General features: G+C 34.4%; 1 protein-coding gene across 6 annotated transcripts in view; it reads right to left on the bottom strand.

Annotated features, from left to right (window-relative positions):
- MTDH (metadherin) overlaps positions 1-12088 on the bottom strand; it is a 56018-nt gene that overhangs the window by 15882 nt on the left and 28048 nt on the right. The window contains exons 5-8 of one of the 6 annotated variants that reach the window (XM_082858789.1): positions 10789-10854; positions 8985-9221; positions 6362-6451; positions 4098-4196 (exon numbers count right to left, since the gene is read on the bottom strand). In XM_082858789.1, the coding sequence (XP_082714915.1) occupies positions 4098-4196; positions 6362-6451; positions 8985-9221; positions 10789-10854 (492 nt within the window). The remainder of the gene's footprint in view (positions 1-4097; positions 4197-6361; positions 6452-8984; positions 9222-10788; positions 10855-12088) is intronic. The other 5 variants (XM_082858790.1, XM_082858791.1, XM_082858793.1 and 2 more) reach the window with 5 other exon arrangements.

The raw sequence follows: 12088 nt of genomic DNA, 5'->3' as shown, positions 1-12088 counted from the left end.
TGTAAAGCAGTTCATAGCAATGCAGTAAGTGCTCAATAAATGGTACCTACTGCTTTTAATATATCACTGATGACATTAACGATAGAAAGACAGTTTCTAAGCTATCAGGCATACACAATTAAGAATTTATTTCTCCCAATCCTGATAAATCTCTCAATAAGATACACTTGGTTATGTTTTAATGCAGAAGTCATTTTTATAAGTAAATATGTATGTAGTATGTGACCTCCCGTACTAGTAGTATGGGACTTCCCTGGTGGTCCAGTGGGTAAGACTGTGCTCCCAATGCAGGGAGCCCAGTTTCGATCCTTGGTCGGGGAACTAGATCCCGCATGCATGCCGCAACTAAGAGTTCACATGCCACAACTAAGAAGTCCACATCCTGCAATTAAAGATCCCGCATGCCGCAAGGAAGATCCCGAGTGCTGCAACTAAGACCCAGCACAGACAAAAAAAAAAAAAAAAAAGTATCTAGTAGATGTCTGGAACCAATTGCTCATCTTACACCAAGCATTCATTAAAAATATTATTAGGAGATTTGAATGCCAAAGCTGTCAACTGTTTTGCTTAAACCTCACAAATAAGAAACCCAGATTTGGAAAATTGCTGTCCATAAGCCAGGTCACTTAGGGATTCCTGTCGGAAAAAAAACTTTATTTTGTCAAAAAAAAAAAAAAAGTTTAAGGAAGTGAATGGGCACTATTTAACATATAAACTCTTTTCTTAATAAATACGGTGGTGGTGGGGGGTGAGGGATAAAAATCTAGTAAAGTACTCGGTAAAATTATCTTTTTTTGTAAAAGGCTTAGACAGCCATAAAGTTTGAGGAGTAACTGTAGTCTATGTTTCAACTTCTATCAGAACATTAATAGAAGCATAAATCTCTACAGGCTTTATAAAGCTTTATTGTGATTTTTCCACGTTTATTGATTTCAGGTTGGTTTTTATATAATTTTTAAATTAACTGGGATCAAATAAAACTACTCCCCCCCACCCTCCCACCGCCCCTCACCCCCGACCTGTGGGATTTTAGTTCCCCAACCAGGGATCTAACTGGGGCCCTCGGCAGTGAAAGTGCAGAGTCCTAACCAGGGAATTCCCCAAATAAAACTACTTTAAAACAACAGATCAATCAACTAAGCCTAAAAATTGTCACCAGGAGACAACGCATAATTCTTAAGGTTCATGGGCCTAATGAACCTTAGTTTATTAGCACCAAGTATACATATACTTGGTGCTAATAATCTTAGTTTCCTTGAAACTATGTAGTACAGTTTCATTCATAGCATAGTTCCCTCCATTTATAGAGTAATTTCTCATTTCTTAAAATTCTCCCATTAGTTTGCCGAAGTCTTTCCAAAGAGCTTTATATTAGCTGTCTTTTCAAAATGGTAAGGAATTTGTCTCTCTATTGAATTTGCTTGTGAAATAATGTTTTAGGTTTAAGCATCCCGTAGCTATTTTCCTTTTTATCTCAGTAAGAAAATGGTTGTCAGCTGTTTCTGGTCAGAACTTAATTCAGCATTAACTTTAATAAAATAAAACAAATATGTTAGAAAGAATTTCTCTAGTGTTTAAACAGACAATTTACAAATTAACCCCACTGAGTAGACTAATTATGCTCCTAGAAGAATATCATCAATAGCATCACAGCACTTACTGAATATTTACAATGTATCAGGCACTGTTCTAAGGGCTTTATAAGTATTATGTCACTTAATCCTCTCAACAAGTCTGTGAGGGAAGAAATATTATATTTACAGATGATGAAACTGAAGCACAGAAAAACAATGAAGCTAAGATTCAAACCCAGGTAGTCTGTCCTCAAAGCCCATGCTCTCAACCCATTCACTATGCTGCTGTTAATTCTTTCACTCTGGTGTGCCAACAAAAACAAAATTCTATTCAACATCTGACTTTTTACAGGGGTTATGACGATATTGTTCCTTTATGATCAAGATAATTGAATGATTAACATCTGTCTTTAAAAAACATTACCTTCTGTACTTTAGCATCTTTAACTTTATTAAAAAATTTTTTTTGGTCTCAATGCGTGGCATTCGGGATCTTAGTTCCCCAACCAGGGATCAAACCTGTGCCCCCTCCAGTGGGAGCGCAGAGTCTTACCCACTGGACTGCCAGGGAAGTTCCAGCATCTTAACTTTATATTCAAGTGCTTGGGTAAATTCAATGCCTTTCTGCTAGATAATGATGTTTATGCCTCAAACCAGAGGGTCAATATATTAATCGTATCACATTGTTAAATGTAAAGATAGTATATATATACTTTGTGGATTAGTAATCTCAAATACTTCATGCATTCTATAAATTTAGAAGGAATAACTAAATTCACTGAGTACCAAAATTAGCAACATTAAAGAAGATAACACAAAAAATAAAATTCACAGAGAAAATGAGGTTAAAGAGTAACTTTGGACGGAAAAGACTGCCAATACAGCATAACAAACAAAAAAGGCGGTCTGATACGTATTACTTAAGTACAGAGTCCCATGGATATGTTTATTTCAGTCTCTTATTTATCAGCCAATTGTGTTTTTCATTATCACAAGAATAAAAAGATAAAAGTAGAGCTATTCTTTCCAAGCAGGGAAGCCTAGAGCCCTGTTTGCTCCATTTTCCTCAGCTTCAACCCACAGCTGCCCAAGACAACTCAGTGCTATTTTCTTACAATCACTCCTCAATTCTATTTTGCACATAGCAGATCATTCTTCCCGAAGTACAGACTGTTTCCTCCCCCGCCCCCCACAAAACAGTGCTTCACATCCTTGTAATACTTTGTATTTATCTGATACTTTATAATTTTCAAAGAGCTTTCATGTTCACTCCCTCATTAAAACCTCATAACACTCTATGGAAGTAGATATGAAAGATTATTTGCTCTGTTTCACAGGTCAATTAATCTAGATTCCAAGATAAGTGACAAAGTCCAAGACATATGAGGTACTATGTTTTAAAGTCAGGACTAGAACTAGGATCTACCTTCTAAACTAGTACTCTGACCCTTGGCTTCCTAATACTTAGCCAGCAATTCAAGGCTTTTCACAATATGGTCCTTCCTAATATACCTTTCCAACCTCACCTCCCTCAACTGTGCTTCAACGAATCTAACAGAGACTAGTCTAAGACTAATCTTTGGATTGTGTTGCAAGCATACCTTCATGATTACAATCATCATCGAGGTTGTACCATGCAGTGGTTAAGAACATGAACTCTGGGGGCCAGACTACCAAAGTTTGATACTAGCTCTTCCACTTAACTGTGTGGCTGGGGAAAATTAGATAACTTTTCTTTACCTCAGTTTCTTCAACTGGAAAGTGTGGGAAAAAAAAATACCTACCTCACAGAATTGTACTAAACAAGCTAATAATATGCATAAGACTTAAACCATCTAGATCAGTGCCTGGCACAGTCAGGTGTTTGATTTTATTATCATTAGTACTATTGAACACCTGTGTATAAAAAACTGCACTAGGTACTGAGGATAAGGAAAGTCCTGTTTCCAGAGGGTTTTAAATTCTAACATTTAAGGTTGTGGGGAAAAAGAAAATCTGTTTTGTTTTTTTTTTTAAATGAAGATGGTATGAACTTTCTGAACATAAAAACCATATTCTTCCTTTTCCCTTCCTCTTTTTTTGTGACTCTTGCCTTTAACTTTCCTATGCTTCTACTGGAAATTAGACTAAGAAAATGGTTTTCTACCAATATAAAAACGTGCATACCTCATGAATTCAAAGCCATTCCTGTATATTCTATTTACTCTATTATATTAAAACTAGGAAAAGAAATAGAACATTCATTTAAAACAATTTAAAAACTAGACAAACTACAGAGCAATTATAAGAAAACTTCATGTTTAAATATTGCCTCAATCATGAAAAGTGAATTTAGTTTTAATTCTACAGGTATTCAATAGTCAGTTTACAAGTAGTATACATTTGGTATTAAACTATATTACTATGACCTAAGAGGTGAAAAATTAGGATTAAAATTAAAACATAAAGCATGAATTAGGGTGTTAGAAAGAAAATTCTGAAAACAAAAACAAAAATAAACTGATAATTTTTAAAAGGACATACTTAACCCAGACCATTCATCATCGATATATGGTTGATTACGGCTAACATCCCACTGATAATCAGAAGTGGTAGACTGAGAAACTGGCTCAGCAGTAGACCCTTAAATGAAAACGAATGCAATAAAATTAAAAATGGAATTTTCTAATGATGTTTCATAACAATAGTTCTATACTTTGCACACGAAGACTTAATTATTTTTTATTTCTCCTAAAAGGAAAACTGCAGACATCAGAAAAAGAGTTAAGATAAAGAAAAGCAGAATTGACGGTAATTTTAGATTAAGCACGATAATCACTGGATTGAATTCACTGATCAGAAATATATTTTTTCCCTAGTACCAATCCCTTAGATTTTGTCTTTTATAATATATACTTCAAACCAGGTATCTACAAATTTCAAGAAGTCAAAGAAAAATTGTTTTATTTTTCTTCTTCATGAAAAATAATAAAGCATAAAAGAAATACTGGAAATTTCAGGGTATGCCTATATCCTTAGAACCCTGAAGGACACAACTAGAAAATGTCTGAGCTTGCTAGAACCTTCTGCCTAAGAAAAAATAAAAGAAATAGATGACTATCTAGAGAGGTGAGGCAGAAAGAAGCCAAAGAGAATAAGACAGTTGTGCTGGTGGTTTAGAGACCAAGGTAAGTTCAAGTGCACTTAAAAGCAAGAGAATATTATCTTCTAAATTTTTTCTGTTTTTACTTTTTTAGGTGGGGAATAGGTGGGGTGAGTGGGGTCACACAGTCCTTTAGCAATATGATGAAAGCTGTGGTTGGACTACTGTCCAGGACTTACACAAAGTTTTGCATATAAATTAAAGGATGCCAGGTCAAAAATCCTTGGCTCTATAGCCATAAATTCGTTTTAGAATAGAAATGTAAAGCAGTGGTTTTCCATCAGGGATTTATATACCCCAGACCTTCTGAATCAGAATTTGCACATGTTTTGGAGTCCTTCTTAGGTGACTGTGATATTCACTTTGCATTCAGAGCCACTGATAAAGGGTTAAGAAGAATACCTGTTAGTATAAAAGACACTTCCCCTCACAAAAGTCCTTACTCACTTATAAATTTTCACTTGGTTATAGATGATCTTACTAGCCTTCTACTAATATGCTTGAAATATACTCAAAACAGTTATATATTTTAAATATAAATTTTGATAAATGGAGTAACCCTATAAAATTCATATATAAATAACACATTAGCTGCTTAGAAAGACTACAGTAACACTGTTGCTATTTCTTTAGCAGCTTTCTCTGAATATATGAATAGAATAGCATCTGTGTTGTACAAAGTCACCAAATGAAGGAAGAAATTAACTTGTACCTCTGGAACTAAAATGTAGCCTATGAGACCAAGGGTTGACAAACTACAACTCATAGGCCAGATCTAACCATCCCTTTTTTGTATGGCCCATGAACCAAGAACAGTTTTTATATTTTTAAATGGTTGAAAAAAAATCAAAAGAACAATATTTCAGAACCAGACACACTCATTTGGTTTATGTATTGCCTCTAGCTGCTTTACTGCTACAATGGCAGAATTAAGTAGTTGCAACAGAAGACGGTATGGCCCACAAAGCCTAAAATATTTGCTATTGGGCCCTTTACAGAAGAAGTTTGCTGACCTCTATTCTAGACTAGGTGACTCCAGACACTGTGGAACTACAAGATTAGTACTGGGTCCATGAATTCTAACGTGAACTAAACATTACAAAACTAAATGTGTCCCATGTTTATGTAGTATTTGTTAAGTATATATAGCATCTATATTATTAATAAAAGGCATATCCATGTAAGTAATGCTGAATTATAGTAGTTTAGTAGTAATAATGAATTTTCTAACTCAACAGATACTCAGAGGGTCCACATAACCCGAAAGCTATAAACTCATGATGAATAAGGGCAGATAGAAATAAAATGCCAAACTGCAAGTAGAATTATGGTAGGGGTAAACTAGTAACAGAAGAGTGTCATGACCTTGAAGGGAAGGCCTTCTATTTGCATTCGTCTGTGTGCCAACACACTTTCAGTTAAGTTAGGCCACAAAATCTTCTGATCTCCACCACAGAAAGGAACTAAGCCACCTGCAGGTAAGAATTTAGGTCGTTCTTTATTAAGGCCTCTGCTACTTTATACTGTATATCTATAATTTATGTGGATAGCAGTACTTGACTCTGATTATTTTTTTCAAATAGCAAGTGCTAAAATTAAACAGAAAATTTTTTTGTTAACTAAATGAAAGACTGTTTTCACATACCAGAAACAGCAGAGTTAAGTGTGAGAGATGCAAAAGAAGCAGAATTCTGTTCAGAGGTATTCATTCCCCTATCCACACTAGACCAAGCAGCTGTTAAAATAAAGAACGTCACTTGGAACCTTCAATTTGCAATGAAACTTGAAAGATACGTACAGATTTATAACTATGATAATAATATTTAAAGATACCCTTAGAAATCAGAACCACCTAATATGGCAATAGACACCATTTATTGAATGTCTATTATGTACTGGGCTCTTTACACCAACTACTTCTAATCCTTAGGGCAGCCCTGCTAGGCAAAGTTTCAGAGCAGTTAAGTGACCTGCTGACAGAAAACACCCGAGCCATGACTGGAACTTAAACCTACTTTCCAAGCCCATGTTCTTTCTCTGCTACAGCAAGCTACACGATCATCTACCACAATTAAGCTACTAGTTTGGATCAGGCACTGAAACTTGGTACTTCACACTCATTATAGCCAATCCTTACAACTACTTGAATATGGGATTCACACAGGTTAAATAACTAGCCTAATATCCATAAAAGCTTGTATGTGGAAAAATAGGGATTCATCCCAAATAGGTCTGTCTGAACTAGCAACAAGCTCATTCCACTACACCATGATATCTTCTCAACATTTTAAAGCAATTGCCTACTTACGTATGAGTATTTTAAGGAACATATATACATCCATGAGACAAGTCACATCTGTCTCTTCTCAGCAACTCACTGCAAACCTCATTTAATATAGTTCCCTTTCAATTTCAATAAAGGTCCTAGTCCATCTAAGCAGGAACTCTAATCTGCTGCTTAAGTTTGTCTACAGCAACATTAAGCAAGTACTACCAACTAATTTATGTACTAATTATGAAAATGCTACATAGGTTTTATAAGTAAATTGCAAATATCTCAAAAGGTCATTGTTCTTAAGATTACTTGATAAAATTTGACCATTTCTTTTATTAAGTGTGAAAGGATGCTTTATTAGCATAGAAATTTATGCTTTTATTACTGCTGAAAACGAGGCTAGGAATTTAGGGAGTCTCTTCTTCCAAACAAATCTTGATATTTCTACACAATTTCTGGACATTGCAGGGGAAGAGGGGAGGACAAGCTGAAGAACAATATTAGCAAATGATATAGAGTCTGCTTCTTAGGGATGTTAGTCAACATGAGTTTTTCTAAGCTTACAAGTGATGGGAAAAGCAAGTAACATGCAAAGAAACAGTTCTTTCTACTTAAACACTAAAAACTCTGTAATGTCTATTGCTCCCCCAAACTAAAATAAACCAAGCAAAACATATCTGCAACAAGCACAACAGAAAGGATTATATGTTTAATGCACAAGGAATTACAACTTAAAGCACAAAAAACAGAGGCCATTACACAAATGGGCAAAGAACATGAACAGACAATTTACAAAAGAAACAGAAATGATCAACAAAGTTGTGAAAAACACTCAACCTCATTAGTGATTTTAAAAAGTTAACCAAAACAATTTATGTATTTTTTCCTTATCAAATTAGAAAAGATTAAAAAAATAAGAATACTCAACCTTGGTAAGCATATGATAAATGGCACTCATACTGATGCTGACAGGATAAATTAGAATTCTCCTAGAAAATACTTTGACAACATGTCGTAGAGTAAACATTCATATTTCCTTTAATCCAATAATATCACTTCCAAGAATCTATCCTAAAGAAATAACCCCCAAACAAATATATTCAATGCAACGTCATTTATATTTCTTTAAAAAAAGAAGTTATTTCTCCGATAATACGGGAATAGTGAAATAGTTTATGCTATGTTTACACAATGTATCACATGGTCATTAAATAAAATACAGAAAGTAAAGAAAATGTTTGAGGCACAATATTAAGTGAGGGAGGAGGAACACAAAAATGCAGGTATGATTTGGATTGTGTAAAAAAACCAAAATGAAACCCACAGAATTGTACACAGGAAAGAAAAAAAAAAAAAAGGACCATAAGGAAATATATGGTTGTCACTGGGTAATGTATAACAGTGGGTTTTTCCTTCTCTTTTTGCAGTTTTCCATATTAAATATGGATTTCTTTTCTATAACACATACACACACAAACACACCTGAAATTAAGTTGCTTTTAGCTCGATGGCTCTCAACAGAAATAAGCTTCTCACTACTAGTCTTTATCTTTAGAATCCAGGGGAAAAATTAATTACAAACAGGCATTTTGTAGACTGTAAAATAGTATATAAATTGACGCTATAAACTGTATCTCCATTTACTACTTTTATTTAAACTCAATAGTGGAACTGTTGAAATCAGTCAAAAAGTCTGCTTACACATTACTCTTATTACATCACTAAAAATACACAATTATATCAGTTAGCTAAACTGATAATCAAATGTGATAAAAGCAAGTGAAATAATTAAAGAGTAAATAATAAATGCTATTATTCACTTATTTAGTTCCCATTTTGCTCCATGTGAAGGATGTGAGATGAGTTAATCTATATTCTTTCTGTATAGCATGACTAATTTTTCTACTAATGGATCTGTTTTTCATTCTTGGAAAATTTTAAATGTACCAGATAGGCATTTTAAACAAACTTAAAATTTTCTAACAGTTCTTACCAATGCCAGAAAATATTGATCGGTCACTCCAACTCCTTCCCCAGTCTTTTCCATTTGCATTAGCATCTCCACCGTCTTGACCCCAAGCAGATGGTTCAGTTTTCCTCTTGCCTGCAGAAGGAGGTGAAACAGAGTTCCACTTCTCCTCACCTGCACTGATCTGTGAGGAGAGTTTTACAGACTTTTCATTCCAGCCTCCTCCATTTACAGTGAGGTTTTCATTCAATCCTGAAGAAACTTAAAGAAAAGAAAATGAAGATTAAAAATGGATACATGACTCCCTGTTAAAACTGGGATATTTTCAAGTTTCTATAATTGCTTGATTTATATTTATATTTTTATTTATCCTCTAAATAGCTCAAGCTTTAAACATAAAATGAAGAATTTAAAAAGTGACATGACCACCATGGATGACTGCTAATTTAAAAACTACGAGTATGTTTGAACTTAATATATATACTAATTATGTTTTCAAAAGCAGACTGACTTGCTCAAAAGAAGTAAAACAGAGCAAAGAAGAAAACACATATTCTGGTATACTCAGAATACTCACCCACTAAGAACATAAAGACTTCTTCTTAGTTACATGCTCTTTCCTTAAAAATATATATATATATATATATATATACACACACATATATACACACATACATATATATAGTATAAGGCAGTGATTCTAAAACCTGGCTGCACATTAAAATCAAATGAAAAATTTCTTGGGCTTCCCTGGTGGTGCAGTGGTTGAGAGTCTGCCTGCTGATGTAGGGGACACGGGTTCGTGCCCTGGTCCGGGAAGATCCCACATGCTGCTGAGCGGCTAGGCCCGTGAAAAAAAAAAAAAAAAAGCCTTGAAAGAAATGAAAAATTTCTTAAAAGTAGACACTGGAGCCTCAGCCCAAACCAATCAAAATCAGAATCTCTAGGGATAGAGTCCAGACATCATTATGTTTGTGTGTATACATTTATATGCAGGTATATGTACACATGTGTATGTATTATCTGTGTGGTGTATATATATACACACACACACAAATACACATAGGTGTGTGTATGTAAGTACATGTTTCTTTTTATATACATGTGTGGTTCTCTAAGCTTCCTAGATGGCTGTAATGTGTAGCCAGGATTGAGAACCATGAGAATGAAGGAAGCTGACAGTGTTAAGAACAAGCCTGAAACGAGAAGGTGCTTCTTCATTTGTGAATTTACGTTTTACTACACTTTAGTTTTTAGGAAAGGTGTATCATTCTCTACTTAATTCAATCTTTATCATAAACTAGTAAATAAAATATATTTTCTATTTGTGAAGTACTGCATAACTCTATACTATAGTCCATTTATTATGAAATATGTGATACTGTTCAGGAAGCAGTTTAGAAGATTATAGGTATTTAAGGCTTCTTATCTAATTTCAGGGGTAAAGTCTTTTATCCCATATATGCCTATATCAAACCCAAGTCCGGAAAAAAAAATCTTTTTCTCTATTAGCTTAAACAATGCAAGCAAGAATCAAAATTGCATATAAACTATTAACTATTAATTGCATAACTATTAAAGAATGTTTTTACATATAGGGGAGAGGGAGAAACAACTAGAATATACCAAAGACTGTTAGAAGTGGGAGTGATTTTTCTGTTTATCTATTTTCTAAAACCTCTGAACTGTGATTATGTTACTTTAGTAATTAAAATCATTTCTAAGCCTTTTTTTTTCTTTCTGTGTCATTCATGTGAGGAAAAGAGATATACATATAAGTTTCTATCTTGATGGGCCTTCAATTTAAGTTACATGTAATTTCTCTCACCCTGAAGTGTAGAATCTCCTTTTCCAGACTTAAAGTTGCTAACTTGAACATTTAGATGAGAATCACCTGGTTGAAATAGAAATAAAATTTATTTAATACTAAATAGGCCACTATGCACATTAAGTTAGGAGTAACATACAAATTAATTTTTACTAATTATTTATCATAAATTGCTCCTTTAAGTACTAAAGTCTTACACTAGAAAAGAGCCACTTTTTACTCACAGCATATTTCACATGTCCTTAAGGATTTGAGCTCTCTAGTTATCATATTCTTAGTCAACTAAAATGCCAAAAAAGGACCTGGAAAATTGCCCAAGTATATATAGAGTCTCCTGTTCTATAATGGTTATCAAGATTCTTTAAAGTAGGAATTGAAGAACTGGGCTCTGTAATTGGATTCAACTTTGCCACCTCTCAGCAATACCAGCTAGGTGCCTTTTCAACAATCCTGGAAGCAAACACATCAACTTAGAAGAATTTTGCCAATATTTGGAGCAGGAATTAGGAAATATGGCAAGCGGTAAGACTACATGTTATAACAAAGATACTATTTCTCTGACACTGAAAAGCATAATGATCACAAGGTATCAAAAACCCAGCATGACATAGGATTGTGCTAGCAAGGAAGGCATGCACAAGACAGTGAAAAGGAGTCACCAACAGAAACACTACAGCATGGCTAATATGTGACAGTGAAAATGGATAAGCAGAAGTCACTGCTGTACCACAGCAATAAATTCCACCAAATCATCAAGCAAAAAAGTAAAAGACACCAAGGCTAAGACAGAGGTTTGGAGACAAGTGGGAGGTGCTGGCAATTAATGAAAAGGTGAAGGAAGAAAAGTCAATGCCTGAAGCAAGATGAACAGCATCACTCTGTAGACTGATGTCTCCAGGGTAAAAGTGATGGCAATGTAAGAACTATCAAGAAGCCATCAGTATTGGATAGTTTGAACATGTGAAATACTTGGGAAGAACATTAGCTCAATAATGTTTGCAGTTCCAGTCTAGCTTTATCAAACACCTACAGCATTCTCAAAAAGTTGGGGTGCTAAGAAATCCAGATAGAACCTGTATTATCCAGAACATGCTTGTTTCATCTTGGAATGAAAAGAATGGTGACAAGTCATTTCATTTAATGAATGTCCACTATAAGAAATGGAGATGTTAGGGAGTTGGGGCAAAGCAATACACGTGAGAAAAAAGCAGCAATCATTCTCTCATGTGACAAGGCAGAAAGGCAATTTTAATTTAACAGGCCATTCATTAGGCAGTATGTGACAAGTAACACTGCTGGT

Source organism: Leucopleurus acutus, assembly GCF_964270905.1.
Source record: "Leucopleurus acutus genome assembly, chromosome: 17".
NCBI classification, from domain to species: domain Eukaryota; kingdom Metazoa; phylum Chordata; class Mammalia; order Artiodactyla; family Delphinidae; genus Leucopleurus; species Leucopleurus acutus.
Note: the sequence above shows the minus strand (reverse complement) of the source record. Positions and strands in the feature narration are given on the sequence as shown.